This window comes from Grammomys surdaster, unplaced genomic scaffold, assembly GCF_004785775.1.
Source record: "Grammomys surdaster isolate TR1022 unplaced genomic scaffold, NIH_TR_1.0 364, whole genome shotgun sequence".
Lineage (NCBI taxonomy): Eukaryota > Metazoa > Chordata > Mammalia > Rodentia > Muridae > Grammomys > Grammomys surdaster.
The window spans coordinates 73,797-94,190 of record NW_021604783.1 but is presented as its reverse complement, the minus strand read 5'-3'; the positions used below and the strand labels follow the sequence as shown (position 1 = coordinate 94,190).

At 40.9% G+C, this 20,394-nt stretch overlaps 1 protein-coding gene across 1 annotated transcript in view; it reads left to right on the top strand.

The window, feature by feature from the left end:
* LOC114631678 (protein shisa-6-like) overlaps window positions 1–13,909 on the top strand; it is a gene marked incomplete at its 3' end in the record, with an annotated part of 136,742 nt that extends 122,833 nt beyond the window's left edge. The window contains exon 3 of the mRNA XM_028780042.1: window positions 13,814–13,909. Coding sequence (XP_028635875.1) covers window positions 13,814–13,909 — 96 coding nt within the window. The remainder of the gene's footprint in view (window positions 1–13,813) is intronic.
* Between the last annotated feature and the right edge of the window lie 6,485 nt (window positions 13,910–20,394).

Sequence of the window (20,394 nt, the reverse complement as noted above, 5' to 3'; positions counted from 1 at the left end):
GTAGTAGGGACAATAATCACCTTTAGTAAATAAGTATCCTGTGTTTTATATGCATGAATGCATTTACCTTAATCTTTGTCACTGCCTTATGAGGCAGGCACACTCCCATTCACCAAGGAGAATAGCTGAGGCTCGGGGAACATGAGTGCTTTGCCCAGAGCTGCTGAGATGGTGTCAGAACCAGACTGATTTATTGGAAGCCTGTGTTCTTAGTCTCTCTCTGGAGTAAGTTGGCACCTCAAGCTTAGCTTCCCTGGGACCATGGTTAATAGCAAGAGCCCTCAGTGTAGAGAGCCAGGGCATGGATATGAGCCTCTGTCCTAAATCACAGCATAGGCCTTCTGACTTCGATGATTATTTAAGTTCTTCAAGACTACTTCTTCATCTTTAAAATATGGAAAACCAATACAATTTTTTTCTGTAGATAATCAGAGGTGCTCTCTGCCTTAGTATCATGACATGTGGTCTGAATTGAACAAAACAGTGGCAGTTTCTCAGGATCCCTTCACTAATCCTGTTAATTTGGTTTTACTTGTAGGAAGCACAGTAGTTTTGTAGAAACAGATGAAAACAGGTCTTAGTTTCCCTGGAACTATGAAAGTGCTCATCAGCAAGTGGTAACAAGTGGAGTCTCTTCAATTCGCTCAGTTCTTAGGGCTCAGCGGTCTACCCTAACCTCCATGACCTTGCAAAACATTTGGAGTAGTTAAAGAACGAACTGTTCTTCCCGCAGAGTGCTCCTGCATCTTCCGCCTCCTCTGCTGGTCCTCTTCAGGACTGCTCTTGGCCAGAGTCCTGCTTAAGACAATGAGACAGCTCTGGGATTCTGATTGGAGTCAAAGACGGGGATTTGGTTTTGCTGGGCTACCTTCCAAGGGATCACAGCCAGCAAAACTGAAGAGAAAATAACTGAAGAGAAAATAAATGGTGCACTGGGGTCCCCTGGAGTAGAAATAAGCTTTAGTGTCAGTTCCTCCTTCACAAGGCAGGCTGTATGCTCTTAGGGACATTGGGAAGAATGTTGGCCTGGGAAGTCAGAGGCCAGCAGTCATATCTCCATGACTTTGGCCTGCCAACCCCTCCTAATATCATTTTCCTTATCTATCAATACAGAGCCTAAGAGGGTGACCTCAGACACACCTCTAGTTATAGTTCAGCTTCCTCTGAATCTGCCTTCAAGGCAGGAACTAGAGATCATCTCCAATTTTTGAAAGTTGATATTACCACCTCCAAAGGGCTCTCTCACCCTTCTCCTTGGCAAATAGCTAGGAAACACTAAATGTATAACTTGGAAAGTTTTATCTTCAGTGCATATAATTTTCTGTTTTTCTTCTCTTTTCTCTCTACTTTCTAATGCTAAAGATTGAACACAGGGTCTTGCATATGCTAGAGAGATCTATGTCTCCAATGACACAGTGTTAGCAAGTTGTCTGTTCTGACCTTGAACTTGCTTTATAGCTCAAGATGACCTTGAACTTGTCTTCCTCTTGCCTTAATCAGCAGAATAATTGAGATTGTGCTACCACTCTTAGCTAAACTGTGATACATTAACAACTACAATCCTCCCCAAAACACACAATTTATCCTCAAGAATTTATAATATTCAAGACACACTGGTAAAATCTCTTGTTATAGTGAAAGAAGTTGACTTAGCATTTTCCCTCAACCATGTACTTTCTTTGCCTTTTGCCATAGCTTTGAAGTGTGTATAGAAAAAAAATTGTTTTTGTTTATTGGGATTTTGTTTAAAAATTTAAGACATCTATACCAATAAAACTGAAAGCATTTATTTGAATTAAAAGTATGAGAGTTCCTTTCTGAAGGATGCTCCCTTATTGGTTGGTTATCAAGCTGGGTTTTAGCATCTTGGGCTCCCTCTACCCTCACCTTTTCTGGGCTCTTCATTCTTCTATATCTAATGGCATCTTCCCAGGACTGCACTGTAGAGTGAAGAGTTCCATCTTGATGAGGTAGAGTCCACGGCTTTCTGTGACCTTGAGAATGCTCCCTGCTCACTGCTCTAGGCTGACATACTTCTTCTTCTGTCCATGATTGAATCCTGCAATCCAGGGTTGTTCATTCAGAGTCCTCACAGCTGTAGGTACTCACCTCCATGGTGGTGAGGGGACTGATATCTGATCCTGGTCCTTGTTGTCTTCCAAGGCTACACACAGCCTAGGCAGAAGAAAAGACCTCAGACGGAGGTTGTTCACATAGAGATGTTTCATCATGGACACTGCAATACAAGGTCATCATAGACTTGTATGAGCAAATACCTGAATCGTCACATGAAATAAATAGGGCATTTCTAGTAGCTACTTGTTAGAGTTTTAAGCTAGGAATATCCACAGGCAAATAGAGCAGCCATTCTTCAATTTCCTTAGTTAGTATCAGCTTGGAAATCACCTGGTTTGTTTACCAGAAAGTGACTACCTAGGGAAACTTTGTCTCCAGTTCTCCGCCTCTCCCTTATAGAGCAAGATTGAGGTTCATGGGTAATGGAAAGAACTCCAGAGGTCCACTAGGGGAAAGAGGCCTCAGCCTGGATGCCAAAGCTGGGCTCTCAATCTCTTTCTGACTGGGCCTCTTTCTGGTCCAAGATCAGCTTAGAATTCATACAGAGTGAGAGGTCCTCAGGAGCTCCCTGCATGGGAAAGAGAAGAGTGAGCTTAACACAAGAGCACTGGCCATTTATGGAGGGATTATTAGCCCGGAGCATCAGAGGGAGCCCTTGAAATACCTTTTTTTGCATTAAATCCTCATCACCTTTCTGCGAGGTGGGTGTCAGGTTCTGTCATTTACACAAGGAAAAGTGGCTGGCTTCTTGGGCCACCTTCTGTTCATAAAATGCCTTGTATTGGGGACTTTTATTTTTTATTGTTACAGAAGAGGGGAAAACACTGAGCCTAACCCCTCTTCCCAGTTCTCAGATCCTCTATAAATACTGTGAAAAGTAAGCAAAGCACATGCACATGTTTAAAATTTCAAACAGTAAGTTAGTAAAAAAAATCAAACTTAAACATCTCTTTCCTTTCATCCTAAGCCCTCTCAAGGGAATGAATATTGTAAGCAAGTTTATTACCAGAAAAACATGTTACTTGCATAAAACATCATACTTGCAATGGGCCTGCAGATATCCTCTTGGTATAGCTTCTAATTCTTCTTTCTATAAGAGGGATCATATTGAAACTTTGTTTTGTACCACACTGAAGTGGCTTCCTCTACCTCTTTTTCCCTCTCCCCATCTTCCTCCTCTTCATCATTTCCCCATGCTTTGGAAATCATCACAATCAGCACACACTGCTTTGGCTCAATCTTTTGCAAAGTTGTTCCTCACTGGTTAAAAAAAAATGCAATCAACCCTGTACTATTTACTCTGGCTCATATCTTACGGAAAAATGAGAATGCAAGTAGGGGAAATTTCCCAGCAGTTGGATGACAAGCCAAGTAGGTACTGTTCCACAAAGTAACAGGGGCATTTCCACCTTGTTATTGGGTATCATGGAATGCTTAGATTTTTGTGAAATTGATTAGTTTTTTTAAAGGCATACTATACGGTACACATTTTTAATCCCAGGACATAGGAGGTAGATCTCTGTGCATTTGAGAACAGCCTGCTCTATATAACCAGTTCCAGAACAGCCAGGTAGAAAGAACTGGAATAAAAACAAAAAACAAAACAAAATCCAAATCAAAACCAACCAACCAACCAACGAAAAATGTATATCCTATTTTCATTTGCATTTTGTTAATTAAAAGTTAAGTTTTGTTATAATTGTATATATGTCCTCTGGCTTTCTCAGGTGGAGTCAGCTGCCAGTGGGAGCAATTGTCTGTTTTTAGTTGATGTACACCTTTTGCAGTTGGAGTGTCAGTGACATGGTTCAACTGTGTGTAAGACCTTTATCCTGTGCAATGAAGTTTCCCACTGGGGTTTTATATGTGTTCTCTCTGTTGCCTGGGACATATTTTGCTCTGTGTGTGTGTGTGTGTGTGTGTGTGTGTGTGTGTGTGTGTGTGATTGACTGACTCTGGCCCTCCGTGTCCTTTGAGCTGTCTCTCAGCTGCTCAGAGCCCCACTCCATGTGAGCTCTAAGCACATGCTCTGCATTGTAAGCAGGCTCTGAAGCTGGAGAATTCTAGCTCTGTCCCTGGGCGGCTCTCTGGTTTATTCCACCCTCACTTCTCTCACTCCATTTGCGTACTACCTTCACTAGGGCAGCTCTAGGAGCCTTTAGCCCCATTGTTGCTGTAAGGATAATTCTTCAAGTGTTTAAAACTGTGCAGTCTGTTTTACCAACCTTTCCTTGGAGAATGCTAGGATTCCAAAGCTGGCTGAAGATTAGAAACACACGCAACCATAATTTCAGAAATCCTATGGCTTACCTCTTGTTGGCACATTAGTCCCAGCAGGTGCTTATAGGTAGTCTTAAAACTAGAGACTCTTTGTTGTCTTTGTTCTTGAAAACATTGACGATGTATGAAATTCTTGAGGAAGTATAGTTTAACCAATCCAAGCAAATCTGTTAATCATCAAACTGCCTATTCACTGCCTATGCAATACCTGTCTCTCGGTCCCTCTTATCTATCATCCATCTAACCAGTAACCTATCCAGTGCTTATAGTCTTTTTACATCTATCAGCAAATAAAGAAGTTATTTAGAGGTTGTCAGGTCTAAAAGAAACTCCTCAGGACAAATGGCTATCCATAGTGCCTATTAGTATACCACATCTGACATCCCGGCTCTCTCAGCATAGCAAGTACTTATTACACAGTCCTGGCTTTTCTCAGTTCTTCTCCCTACCCTAAACTTCTCTAGATCATGGGCTTTCCTCCCCAGATTCTTATTCCCATATACCCATAGTATTTTGGCCATATATTCTCTTTTATCTTCCTCTCTTCATCCTCTCTCTCTTGTCTCTCTCTCTTTATCTCTTTCTATCTCTCCCATCCTTCCATGACCCAGTCCAATCTGCTGACTATATTCAGTATACTACTTTCTCTCTCTGCTCCAGACTCTTCCTGATGCCTCTGGCTGTACTCTCCCTCATATCTACAATAAAATCTTTCTCCACAAGCATACCTCCGAGCACTTAGGTCCTCAGCTTATATATCGGTGAGAGGTAAGTCAGTGGTAGAGCACTTAGCATGTATAAGGTTTTACATTGCATTGCCAGCACTGAAACTAAAAAAAAAAAAAAAAAAAACCTAACTAAATCAACCAACCAACCAACCAAACATACACACACAAAGAATAGAACTCTAGCTGCACATTGTAGTATAACCTTCAATTATAGCACTGGGGAGTTTGAGGCAGAAAGATCATGACTTTAAGCCATCCTGAGATGCATAGCAAGACTGCATTTTAAACAAATGAACAAACAAATAGAAAAAACAGAATTATTTAATAGTCTAACACACTGCCAGCTTTCCATTGTATGCAACAGAACACAGGATCAATTCCTAATATACTTTCTCAACTACATTTGTGTCCTTACTGCAGAAGTAACTGTTACCTTGAAACGTATATTTAAATTTTTGCTGAATGTCTTTATATTTGTGTAACATTATGCATGGCCATGTCCTCAAACAATATCAAATATTATATTGCATACTTCAAAACTCCTTGTCTATCACGACGCCCTGTTTTTCTCCAGTTTGCTTTGTGTGTTCAGCATTAGAGCTCAGACCATTCATGTTGACATTTGGAGTGTCAGTTTGCTTCCACTTCTTACATTTCATTTTGCACTGCTGCAGAATTATGTTCGATGACTGCTCCCTGGTTTATCATCTCTTCTCTGCATAAGATTGTAGAAGATTGTAGAGCCCCTGCTTGTCTTGATTGCAAACAGTGTTGCATTGAGCATGAACACTCAAAGGCTGGTCTGGTGTAGACAGCTACAAAGTCACTGAGTATGGCTTTTATGGTAGCCGTACTCAAATCTGTCAGCCACTGCCACTGCCACAGGGCTTTTCAAGGCAGCTTTAGCAATTATCCTTGCACTAGGATTCAAGTCAGAATTCCTGGGCATTTATAGGTTTGCCAGTCTACTGGGTGTGAAATGCTGCTTCATTATGGTTTTAATTTGAGTTTCCCTGATTGCTTGTGAGACTGAGCACTACTTTATATGTATTGGCCCACTGGGTTTTCTCCTCTATAAGTTGCCTATTTGTTTTCGGTTTTCTTTGACTGATTTGGCTTGTTTTCCCTTTGATTGCCTTGAAGATATTGATGGTCTCTTGATATTAATATCTGTGTATTTTCTAGCCTTGAAGATAGAGTTTTATGATTGCTTTTGATGTACCACGATTAAAAGTTTTTCAGTAGTTTCTTCTCTGGTTTAAAATTCTACATTCATTGTCCTATATTCTCTTCTAACATTTTTTAGGGTTGATGTGGTATATTTAGGTTCTTAGTCCTTTTTGAATTGATTTTTTTGGTGTATCTTTTTGTATGCATTTAACGGTGGTGGTATATTTTCCCCACTGTCTTATCTATTTAACAACAACAACAAACCCTGGTTGTTTTTGACTAATTTTACTATTCTTTTTTCCTTTAATTATTTCCAGTAAATTTTGAAGTAGGAAAAGGGAACTAGAACAGTTTTATTCTGAAGTATTAACACATTCTGTTAAAGGCCTAACACTAATATTCTGAGAGCTGTATAATATAGATTGTGTATATTAACTCATTTAACCTTCTTGGAGACCCAGGGAATAGATAACATTATTATGTATATTTGGCTTGGCTGGGTTTGAAATGGGGTATCAATTGAGTTCTAGGTGTGCCTCTGCCAGGATGTTTGTCTTGAGAACAAAGGAGGGAGTCCTGACATTTTTTAAAACAAAAACTATATGTATGTATTTATATGTGCATGTGAGTACAGGTGCCTATGGAGGCCAGCGGAGAGTGTAGGATGGCCTAGAGATGAAGGTGGAGGCGGTTGTGAGTGCTGGGAGCCAAACACTGGTCCTCTAAGTATGCCCTTAAACCACTGAGCCATCTTCTCAGTCCCCCCCCACCCACACCCAACATTATTAAGAGAGTGGTTTCAATTCCTATAGATTTCATGTTTTATGAGGTTAGATTGAACTTTTTTTTTCTTAATTTTAAATTGCATTTGTCTTAGTTAAGGTTTCCATTGCTGTGAATAGACACCATGAGCAAGGTGACTCTTATAAAGGACAAGATTTAATTGGGGCTGGCTTACAGGTTCAGAGTTTCATTCCATTATCATGAAAAAAATACAGCAAAGTCTAGGTAGGCATGGTACTGGAGGAGCTGAGAGTTCTACATCATCACCCAAAGGAAGCCAGTAGCAAACTGTTTCCAGGCAGCTAGGAGGAGGGTCTCAAAGCCCAACCCCACAGTGATATGCTTCCTCCAACAAGGCTACACCTACTCCAAAAAGGTTACACCTCCTAATAATGTCACTCCTTGAGGCAAGCATATTCAAACCACCACGGCATCTTATGTCAGGCTTTATTTAGATATTGAACTCTTCTAATAAACAGTTTGAAGACTTGCTTCTTTCTCCAAATCTAAAGACTGAAATCTTCTATCTGCTCAGGAAAACAACAAACAATTAACTTTTAATTATTGCTTCTGAACTGTCCTGCCTGTCCCTCCTCAGGGAGTCTTATTTGAAATGGATTTTGAATCTTAGAGTGTCTGCTGTGTCCTACCACTGTTTATTTCTTTGTCCTTCTCAATTCATGTACAGCTGCAACTCTCCTTGGACATGACATCACCAATTTCCCTCCCAATCCAGTCTGTTGTCCAGGAATGTAGCAGGCACCCATTCTTGATTAGTTTGTTTCTGTCTGAACCAGTTTGTTGTTTATGACTGCTGATATAACTTCATAGATGCAAAGTTCTGTTGAGTCTTATAGAAGTCACTATTTGGATACTATCCCATTTCCCCATCCTATTTTTTGAAGCAGCTCTCCTTTACAGGAAAAAGTCTTTCTAGTCTCTACTTTTCAGAGACAGGAGCACAGCCCAACTTTAGGAGCCTGTCTTGACTTCTCTGCTTTAGTAACTACCTATCTGGGAACAGTTTCCCCTTTGTACTGTCTCTGACTTGTGGCTTCTGAAGAGATTTGGCAAGGAAGTTAATATGGCCTGGGTAGAAACCAAGACAGAACCAAACTTTAGTGTTTTCTAAAAAGATGTCAATAGTTCCAATAAGAGCATGATGGTAGGTAGCACTTGGGGAATAGATGCCATCTCAACAGTCTTCCACCCAGTTGTATTCAGCAGATTGTGACATGCAATGCTCTAAAGCCAAGAGCCACTTTGTTCCTGGTGTGGAGGGTACGATTCTCTGTACTGTGGCATGGAGACTTTTGAGCTTCTTTGCTAGCATACTTCACACAGCCCTTGCTTCCTTCTACTTCTAGCCCTGGTACATTCGTGTTTGTTTCTCTAACTCCAGTTTGCTTAAAGAGAACCTGTTCTCTCTTGTCCTCTGGCCCTGGTAGCTGACATAGGCAGAGATTGGTGGCAGTTTCTACCAGATGGAAAATAGAATGTTTTTTTGAGTGACATATTGTGGAATTGGTGGTACCTGCTCATATCCTTTGCATCAGTCCATCCTCTTGGTACAATATCATCAGGAAAGAGAAGAGATACTGATTCCTCTATTCTGATTGGGCACCTGCGTAGGGACTCTCTTTTTACCAGTCTGTCTTCCCTTGTTTGTGCAGAGGCTTTTTACATTATTCTGGACTTGTCTCTGAAGACTAACCTGTCACTAGTCCCAACAAGATGTGGCTTTTGAGGATTCTGTATCATGTTTCCCCTGACATCTGGATGTTTTTCCTCTTGCTGTGTCCAGACACCTGCCAGAAACAACTTCAAAGGCAAAGTGTTTGATCTAGCTCAGAGTCTAGAGGATTCAGTCCATGGTGGGTAAGGCATGACAGAGTGGATCTGTGCCAGGAAAGAGAGAGCTCTGCTTGATTTCTCCTCTTACCATGTCCAGTATTTCCAGTTGCTCAGCCTATGGCATGGAATGACTCATAGTCAGGATGAGTCTTTCCTATAAGTCTCCTATTTTCTCTGTGGGCACATCCTCACAGTCCCACCCACAGGTGTGCCTCATTAATCTTTAGGGTAATTCTACATATAGTCTAGTTGAGAAATAATTATCATAGTCAAGAACTTATTAGAACTACAGTTATCAGGGGTAACCTTCCACCTAGGAGATTCTGGTGCCCAGTGATGTTCATGCCATCCTGGGGAGTTGGGTGCTTGCTCAAGTTCGAGGACCACTGAGCAAACCAAGGTTGAAGTGGTCCCTGTGCTTTTGATATCAACCGCATAGGACAATTACAGAAAACCACTTTTAGAGATGCCTTTGAAGATTACATAGGAGTTGGGCTGGTAGTATACATCTTTATTTCCAGCACTTGGTAGGCTGATGTGTGAGTCTACAGACTTTAAGGTCAAACTGGGCTCCATAATGAGACCCTGTTTTAAGGCAGAAAAACAAGGAATCTATAGAATTGTTTTCCACATAGCTTTCCAATTTGTTTAACTCAAAATTCTGCAAACTGAATTGACCCCAGAATTCTTCCAACCTCTACAATGCTCCTGGTCATACCTCATTAGCTATCAACACCATTTATTCTTTTTCTCCCATTCAGAATAAATTTCCCTGAACTTGGATGTAGTAGCATTTTCCTGCTTGGATTTCTAATATTTATCTTGGGTTCAGTCTTGGGGAAGAATCATGGCTGCTCTTCTCAGGCCACTGAAATGAGGGTTGCAGAAAGAGTTTGGACTTGGAAGGCAGCACATCTGGGTGGGATGGAAGATGTACTGTTGACTAGCTCTAGGAATATGGGTTTTTATGAGGTGTTGGAAAAACCATATACCCATAATGAAATGAGTGCAGTATTTATAGTTAGATAGGTAATACAAGTACAGACATAGACATCTTTCAGCTTTGGCCTGTTAGCCTCAGTTTTTGCACTGATAAAATTGGAGGTGATATTAAAACAATAAACATAAAAAATGACTTGTAAGCAGTATCGGTTAAAAGGTTAAGAAAGTAGTATTTCCAAAAAATCTGTGAAAACTATAAAGTACTATAAAATGCCATCTATTATTATGCCAAAAGCCATGCTTGCTGAGGGTCTCCATCCCTCTGCCTGGCCTTCAGTAAGTGATGCAGAAGCTTCAGTTCTCTTTCAGACAAGCAGAGCCCCAGAGCACTAGAGTAATGCTTAGTCCTAAGGGACCTTGTTCTTCTGACAGGTAAAAATGATTTGTAAACAGCACAGGCTCTGTTTTATGTTCCATCTTCCTTAGTATTGATTTGTTTATCAAAATTTTTATTTATAAGAAGCACAAAAATAAAGCAGCCCAAATTCTGCAGGATGCATCACAGGTTCTGAATTAATGAGGTCCAAATTTATGAGGGCTCTGGATTGTTTCCTCCTTTCTATGATGGAATATGGGAACAATTGTGCTTGTTATGGAAGAGAGGGTGCTGGTGTGCCTTTGGTTGGTTCCATGTACCTTTTCCATGCCTCCCTTCTACTCTTGAGAAAGATGGCTTGACCAGCTGCTAGCAGCTGTCACACAGCTCGAAATTTGGGCAGAAGTCTTCAGTTCAGCACTGACAGTGCCATAAAGGTATGAATCTTTACAACAGTTCTCCAACAAGAATGTCCCCTGTGGAAAGCTGAAGAGTGAATGATGTAATGTGTTTCAGAGTCAAGGGACTAGTGGCAGGATTCTCTTGTGACTTTGTTATTCCGGAACCAGGTATCCTGAAATAATTACAAGCTCTTGATTCCTATCTTGTGTCTGCTAAATCCACCTATTTAGAATGTTTCTAGTATTCTGATCCATGCCCAGGTTTGGGAACTGGGATTAGAAGGAAAGGACTGGGGCATGCTTCATTTTCCAGAGGAAGAGTTCTGGAGCCCTGAATATAAACAGCTCTTGCAGGGGCCCCAGAAAATGGTCAGTGACCTCCCCTGTTCACAAAAGTCTTCAAATTTGGCTTGTTTCTACTTGTCCTGGGTCAGGCAGTGGATGTCAGCCCTGGCTGTTCACTAGAAACCAAAGGAGCTTGTTTAAAATGCTTCTGATTCACTATTCACTGGACTCCATCTCTCTCTCTCTCTCTCTCTCTCTCCCTCTCTCTCTTTTCTTCCTTCCTTATTGGTTTTTCTATTTATTGACATATCAGATGCCTTCCCCTTTCTGTATTTCCCCTTCCTAGAAACCCCATATTCTATCCCCCCCATCCTTTTTGCTTTTATAGGATTTTAATTACATGCAGGTATTAAGGTCATTTCTAGGTTGAGGAACTAGCAATACAGTAGATGCAAATAGTCAAGGAACAAGCAAGGCACTAAACAAAATTCCATGAACACTCCCGTGATTACTGTTTCTAGGTGCTTATCAGGATGAGCAAAATATCTGAGCCAACTTCCCTGTCCTAGCCCAAAGTCATTTTCATGTCTGAAGCCTAGTTCCTTGTTCTAGCCTAAAATTTAGATTCCTGTCTGAAATTACTTTTGTGTTCTAGCCTAATATTTAGATTTCTGCCTGAAATTATTTCTTTGTTCTAGCCTAAGATTTAGATTCCTATCTGAAATTGCTTCTTTGTTCTAGCCTAATGCCAGATTCCTGTCTGAAGCCCACTTCCTTGTCCTTGGCCCATGTCAAATTCTTGCCAAGCAGTCCCAAAAGCTTTCCGCCTCCCCCCCACACTTTTTATTTCATAAACAAGACTGAGCCTATCTTAGGTTGTTCTGCCAAGAATGCCTTCCTTACCCATAGTGGAATATGCATTATCAAAAGCAATGCACTTCTGTCTTAGGTTGGTAAGGCTCTGTGCAGAATCTTACCTATCCTTGGCTTGCCAGCCTGTTAATTTAATAACTGTGTCTGAGTGATCCATTTTCAGGTTCAAGTCATGTACTTTGGCTGCCAACATATTGATGTTGTTAAAGACAAGCTTTAACGTCATGGGCAGGAATAAAAGTTTTCCCAGGGCAAAAAGAGCTAGCATGATCAAGCTATATATGCCATTCTTGGAGCTTGACCAAAATATAAATACTGACCTCAGGCCATGGGTTATTTTATCAGCAACACTGAACTCTTTCTGAGTTAGAATGTCTTAAGCTTGTCTGTGCATCTGAACTTTTTAGAGTTCCATGTGATTCCCAGTTTACCCTGTGTTGGGTAAATGTCTCCAGAACATGCTTTGCTAAGAGAAGACAATTTTGTTTTGTTGGCATGAGATGCATTTTTTCTAGATGTTTATTTTTGTGTTTACATTAGAGAATTTGGCATTCACTATAGAAATAAATTACAAAATAATAAAAGGTTAAAAAGAGAAATAATTAGCTCTTAGATGACAAGGTACTTACATATTTTCTTTCAAACATTTTCCTATGTGTTTTTTTTTTAATTCACCAGCTTGATACTGCTGTCATCATATTTAATATCTAATTTTCAAAACTTTTTGACTTTATATATTACAAGTTCAGTTTGTAAAGCACACTGTGGCAATAAGACTGCTTAGTGACTTTCCTTCATATCTGTGTGTATGTACTGAGTGTGTTCTTTGGTAGAGTTAATTCTTTACAGTGATTATAATGCCTGTGTTTCAACCACATCATAGAGTCCTATTTGAATGTCAAAAGTATAATATTAACTTCTTCCTCTCTAAATTTCTTCTTTCATGGTCCTTAACCTGCCCTTGCTTTTCCTTACCTCAATGCATATGAAGATGTATATTTCTTACCAGTTAGAGGATTGAGTTTTATTCCATGAAATTGAGAAAGGAAAACAGAAAGATGTTGCCAGTGTTTTATAGCTACCATTTCACCTGCTATCTCAGCTGTTGCTGTGTTTCTTTCTAACTTGCTAGTCTGTGGTCCCACAGGTTGTGTATGATTCATGGATACTCACATGCCTGTGTGCACGTGCACACACACATACATATACATAGAGAGAAGGGGTTGGAGAGAGAGATGAGAGAGAGAGAGAAAGAGAGAGAGAGACAAAGAGAGAGGGAGGAGGAGGAGGAAGAGGAGGAAACGGGGTGCTATTAGACCCATTCCTTCATGCTTTAGAAGAGAAGAAAACAAAGGTAAAAAGCAAAAAGAAAACCATCTAGTAACTGTAGACAAGAACTTGGGCAATACAGAAAAGTAACACTCATGCGCCAGTCTTTCCAAAGTAGCTCTGTATCAGCTGTTTTTAAAATGCTTTTTGAAGACTTTATTAGTTTCCTATTTTTATGTGTCTAGGTGTTTTGCTTACATGTCTTGTCAATGCATCACATGCATGCAGAGGGCACAGAGGCAAGGAGAGGGTGTTGGACCCTCAGAATTACAGATGCTTTAACTTGTCATGAGTTGATCAGTGTGCAACTCTACTGTAAGTTGAGGACCATCTATAAAGCAACATTCTAGTATACTTAGTGGTCACTCTGAAATGCCACAGTCCAACCATGTTTTGCCCTTTCCTCTTCTACTTCCTATGTAGCATTAATCTTTGTCATATATATATATATATATATATATATATATATATATATATATATATTGCTGTGTATATAACATATGTATATATGTCTGTATATATAGCAATATATTCTCAGTAATATATATGTGTATATATTATATTTACTATAATATATATAATATTTTCCTTGACCTTGTGACTTAGCTGCTGGTTTGAACATAAGCTCACCATCATTGTTGGGCAAGATGGAGCTGTTATTGTCTTCTGTATTGCTGTCATGAATGTGTCAGGTAATTCTGCCCATCTTCTTGCAGGGCATTATGGGAAGGATGCTTACCGAAGTGGAGGACCAGATCTCCATAACTTCATCTCATCTGGATTTGTCACATTAGGAAGAGGACATACGAAGGGTACAGTGGAAACCATTTTTTACTAAAATACAGAGGTTGCCTAGGGAACCCCAATCTGAAATGTGAAGATGGTGTAGAGTCCTGAGTCTCACCCAGGATCTGGAATAAGTGGGGTGGTTCCATGGCAGCATGCCCTGGGCACAGAGATGACCAGGTGGTCACATTTATGACTTTAGAGGGCAAAAGACCTCCAAGACACATCCATCCTGCTCTGTACATGATGGGGACACAAATGATGGTGGCTCCCTGTGGGAAGGGACCACAGGCAGCATGGTGAGAAATGCTATCAATGGATGCAGAATTTGTAAAGTGTGTGTTTGCCTCTGGGCTGTTATTCCCTTCCCTTTCAAAAGTCCTATCTTATACCCAATGTCAATGTTCTGTACTGTGAGTTTCTAAGCCAGTGTGTATGTGGACAGCTCCGGCTTCCTTGGTGTGTCTCTGTAAAACTCTGTGATGTGGGCACAAAGGTAGAGGATATTCAGACCTTCAAGCTGCAAGATGAAAGCTAAGCTAGTGTTTCTGCCAAGCTGCTTTACTACCTAGCTGACAGCTTGCAGAGCATCTGTGCAGGGGTATGGAATCCTCCCCGATTCTGTCTTTTGTTTAAATAGTCCTACTAGTGTTGTGAGCATTCTGTCACTGGATCCCTGACTCCTTTGATTACCTTCCCAACACCTGTGTGCTGTTATAGACCAAATGTGAACCCTGTTGTTGGGATGTTCCATTTCTGTCTTCCTTTGAAATATTTGTCTGTTTCAAGTGTGAGTGAACAAGGACTTCACATTTTCTTACCTTCTGTGCTCTTACTTTTTAAATTCCCTGTGATGTGTGTTTATCCTATAGAGAAAACGATAACTGTATCTGTGTATGTATTTTCTGTTGTCTATTTGTGTCTAAATAAAGTTTATTGAGGATACAGGTGGCATTTGTGGCTATTAAGAGTTGAAGCTGTTACAGAATGGGGGATGGGCTACACAGTTGAACACAACCAAACTACCTCATGACACTTATACCAACTCAAACCTGGAGTTACTAGCCCCTACATCTCCACTTAGTGGTAATTACCAATTGCCATGAAACAGAGGCTTTAAAACTCAAAATTTTAGAGCAAAAGAAACACTTATTATCTGCCATGGTTTCTGTGGGTTGGGGATTTGGGAGCTACTGAATTGGGAGGCTCTTGTGTGAATTTTCAGTTACCATGTTAGGCAGAGCAGGATCATCTAAAGTATTGACTTGTGCTGGCACATATAATTTCAAAATGTCATACTTCCATGGTACTATATTGGCAGGAGGGCTCCATCCCTTCCTATCACGCTTTCTCTGTGATCTCCTTGAGTGATTTCATGATGTGTTGGCTGGATATCCCTGGAGTTATTGATTCACAGAAGAAAATGACACAAGCCACAGGGTCTTTTGGTCATACAGAACATGATTTTCACAATATCTTGTACATGTGAGTTCTTTTCAGGACAGGAGATGGATATCCAGAGACAAGAATTATCTGGAAGGTCAGGATATTGGGAACCATTTGGAAGGCTGACTTTCTATTACATATACCTCATGGAGAGAAGTTACAAATCTGCTTTTCAAACAGGATCCAACAACTTATCAAGACTTCCCAACTATGTGGGTTCCCACTCTTATCCCAACCCCTTGAAGGTGGTTCAAGCCATAACACCAAGCAGTGAACTCTTTGTATTGAACAGAAAGCAAATAGGAGGCAAAATACAAGGTATTCTGTGTTATTCAATTTGCACTGGGGAAGCAAAGTCATTTCTTGATAGCATGTAAGAGAATGGCAGTGGAGGAGGGTGCAGAGATGCCCGGGAGGGAGGGAGTTATTCCTGTGAGGGATGAATACTGAGGTCAAGTGGACAGAGACTTGCACCCCAGGAAGGGAAAGGATTGAAATAGAAGCTTTCTTATATATTAGAAATAGGAAGGAAGTGTTTATGGTCATATGAAGCAGAAGAGCTACAAGGCTGTAGGAGGTTTTGGGATTGTTCCAAGGTTACCTGGGAGACATGATGAGAATACCAGAGCTACTGCACAGTAAAGATCTTTCTAGACCCCATGAAGGATTCCTGAATCAATAATTTTCTCTAGGTGTTAGTAGCTAGAGAAGAGACTGGATGTGATCAACATTGATGTCCAGTAAGACACATCATGTGGTCTGAGGCAAGAAACACAAGAAGGAAGCAAGTGCTAAGGATGATGCTGAGGTTTTCAAGCTGAAAAGCCCACAGCCCTTATGTTGAGTTAATAATCTCAGCAACAAAAGAAGTTGCAATGTGTCTCTCCATCAGTTTAAGCCCCAGATATGAGCAAGAGCTGTGGTGTGGCTTTGGATATTCTAGAGATTGCACAAATAACACCCAATTTATCTCTGACTCTCTGAAAAGGGAATGAAGCTGGGATTTGGCTTTAAAATTATTAAAATGCATAGATTTTAGCCAACAGTGATTCTGGGCAAATGGCCTAACAATAATAAGAGTATAGGAGAATACATGGTCAATGAGATGAGAAGGGGATATTATATTACAAGAGGGACATTTGGGAAGGCAGCATGGTGGGAACCACTGCCCATAGACCCAGACTTTGCTGTATTTGTTCTTGGGGGGAAGAAAACAGAAGTATGAGGTTTTCTGTCTGTATCTATCTATAGCTTTGGGTAATGACCAAGGCCAAGGGACTACTTGTGCTATTCAAAGGCTGGAGGAAGGAGAGATGTTAAGGCTGCTTTCTGAGACCCACTTCCATGCTTCAACTGAGAACATGTCCACTAAGCACACTCTTCTATGTCTGAGCTCAGTGCTGTCTCCCTGTAGCTCTTCACCAGGCTCATCCACAAGTTTGGCCCACGTCACTCTGGGACCATGCTGACATCTCCCACCTGTACATTGGTCAAATGCTATAGCAGTTATCTTTTCTGTAAGGATTTAAATCAGATATTTTCTCCTAGAAATAAGAGGTGTGTATACATGGGACTCTGTGGAACCATAGAGTGCCATGCACACGTTGGAATCTAAGCATGAACTCGCAGATCATAAATAGATTATAGCAAGAGACTCATGAGCCATTTGACTGAAAGAATCTAGCTTACACACTTTCACAGTCTCAGGAGCCAGGGGAGTGAGTGGGTTGAACTGTACTAAGGTATTTGAAGGCTGGACTCCAGATAAAGCACAGAACTCAGAAGGCGTCCTAATCTCCATGGCAACAGTAAAGCAGGATGAACAGCAAGAGAGAATGTTCAACCAGCTTGACTGAAAATGGCCTGCGTGGAGCTGGTACTACATAGGACCATTCTGTAATGTGGTTTTCTATGAGGGAGGTGTGTATGGGCCCAAGGATACAGAGCAGGGGGAACTCTTGGGTTCATAACCAATGGTGTTAAGACCCTATGCTGCCACCACTTACTGTCTGATCTGTATACATAGGACAACTTTCATGTATGGTCCATGTGACTAAATACCAAGAATCAGCCATTGGCTGTGAATATTTAGAGATTTTCAAGGTTATTTCACATGATCCTACACAAGGCACAGGATTTTCTCTAAATCCAATGGTTAGAAAAGCACATGCCAATCACATGGTGCTGTTTTATTATAATTGAGTCAATTTCACATGATAAATAGTTGTTAAAACTGATGTATTACAATCAAAGTTACACCTGAACTAATGGAGAATGCTGACTTCATGCAGTGTATCCACCTCCTGATATACCTGCTTTTCAGAAAAAAAAAAAGATATCAGAGAAACAAAACCCACTACAGTACCTTTGAGAGTCTTAGTTGGTTTCTTCTGTTTGCAAGCTCATCCATTTTGCTCAACAGTGGCTATTCTACAAAGCTCTTCATGTGATATAGGCCTGTTAACAAGAATACACCCTACCCTGCAGGAAACTGAAAGGATTCTACCACTCATCTGGCCAGAACTCTGTCCATATCTAGAGCAGTGCCAGCAGCAATTCAACCATGGGAGGCTATGTGAAGATCATGGTTTCCTACATACATTTCCTGATCCACTCAAAGTCTACCTGTGAGTTAATACAACCCTGTTGGTCTTTGTAGCACCTACTTGAGGAAACAGGCTACTTTGCATTGAAGAAGTCAGATTACAGGCTGACCAAGGAAATAGATATCATCCCTCTTTGGCTCAAGTCATTCTGAGAACTGATTAGGTTGAAATGACGCACTGTCTAATATCTTGGCATGATATCTGAACTCTATCACTCACTGTCTTGATTAATGGTGTCCTTGAAACTTAATCTACATTAAGTCCTGACGTAGCAATCTGAGTCCTGGACACATATGTCCCTGGGTTATGCTTATTTGTAGACCTGCCATCATTTGCCCATGTGGCTATCTGGGCCAGGTTTGTAAAATATTCTGTCGGAAATAAGGGGTAGTAGACAGAACAGCCTAAGCATCAGGACATACTGCAAAGGATCCCTGCTTTAGGAAATGTGAATTCGTCCCTCTAAATATGGATACCTGTTTTAGAAGCAGAAAATCTTAGATATTACTAGATTTTCCATGGTCCCCAGTAGTGGGATAGAGAAGGCTGCAGCAACTTTGGAGTGATGTGTTTACTCTTTATTCTATAATATCTATCATTCTGTCTCCTCCAAGACAGGAGGGAGGCTTGCGCAAAGCCTGTTATACCTTGGAGTGCAGTGCTGTCCTCAGTGTCTCTTTGGGAGAGATGAGAGCATCAGGTTCTTCAGATTTGTTTTTCTGGAGGATCTCTCTCCCAACCAATCAGGCGGCTAGTCTCCTGTTTTGTGATTCCTTGCTTCTGCTATGTTTATGTTCTCTTTCCCTGAGCCTTGACTTCAAGAACAGGTTTGTGGCCATTACTACATGGCCTGGGTAGTACTGACCGTGGTGCTGACTGGTCATCCAAGTTGGGAATCTCCCCTGCCATGAGCCAGTCGGCATTTGCCTCCCTAGTCCTCTGCCATGTTCTAACAGCCAAGCAATGTGACTATATCCAAGTCACTGGAGTCTGTGGCCAAGAGAGGATTTCCTTTCTACAAATAGCTGTCTGAATTTCATGGGTGGCCTAGAAGTGGAACACATGTTCCTAGAGCCCCACCCTATGAACCATAGTCATGTTATCCTGGAGCTTGTCCTCTACAACTGCTAATAGCACAGAGAAATAAATAAGCTCCAGGCCTTTCTGCCTAGAGCTATGGACTCCAGGCTCTGTCATATTTCCCTCTAAATTCTGATATAAACTTCCCTAATTAGATGATCAATAATTTTAAAAAAATGGCAGAAAGAAGAGTGTCACTAGAAGAACACATGCTTAAGCCTGTCTCTACTCTTCCTGTGTGGCCTGGACTTCCATTGACATCTATTGGTAAGATAACATCACGCCACCCACTGATATGGGTGATATGGGCTGATATGAAGACTGAAGGAGAAACACATGCACCAGCATACTAAGGACTCAAGTAAGGCCAGCCCTTTCCTATGCTCCCCCCTCAGGTGCTGTAGAGTAACACAAGGGCACCCAATAGGGCATAGGGCATCCCCAGAGCTAATGAGGAGGACAAGTTCTCAGGAGCCAGCACAAACTGACAGGAAACATCGCTTTAAGAAGATTGCAGATCATTTACATACACGTGAAGATTTAAGGAACACCGACACAAAGCAATTTCCCTTTTAAAACTCCTGAGTAAATTCTCCTGAGGGATCTGAAGGTCACATCCATTTCTGAGATTTGTCTGTCATACCAAGTGCATCAGAAGCTAGATTTACCTAGCTGGGAAGGAAGACAATTGTAAAATGAGGAGTACATGGACTGGGACAGGGGATACAGAACTATTTCTTAGTATGACAACATCTTATTCTAGACAGGAAGTGAAAAATGAATTTGAGGCATGAGCAGATGCCTATTTTGTTTATATTCATCTCTAAGTTGAATAAGATGAGCAAAAACTACTGTCAGCATTTGAGAAATTGGATAAGATAATTTCTAGCAAGTAAGGAGAAAGTTCTGTGGGGTGATGAGGGAGGGTGATAGGTGGATGTGGACACTAAGGAACTGCTGGATGGATCTAGGAAATTTTCCTGTGCTGTTCTATGGCAAAGTGACTCTAGGTAACAGTATTGTGCTGCCATCTTTAATGAACTAAAGGAAGGGAATTTGAATATTTAATGGTACAAATATGATAACCATACTGTGACCATTGTACCACATAAACATATATATGTGTGTGTGTGTGTGTATGTTTTCATGTATCAATTAAGAACTTAATTATTTTAAAATATTCTAGATACCACTTCTTCTCAGTCATCCCTTTTCCTTTCTACTCTTAAACAAAAGTATGAAGAAACACAATCACTCAATTAAAGGGGCCTCTATTGTCAGATGACTCCTCCCTGTGAAGTTATGGACATAGCAGTGACATGCAACTCCCTTGGTCACTGCTCCTTCATAGAGAGTGCTCGCCTTTGCATGAATCTATC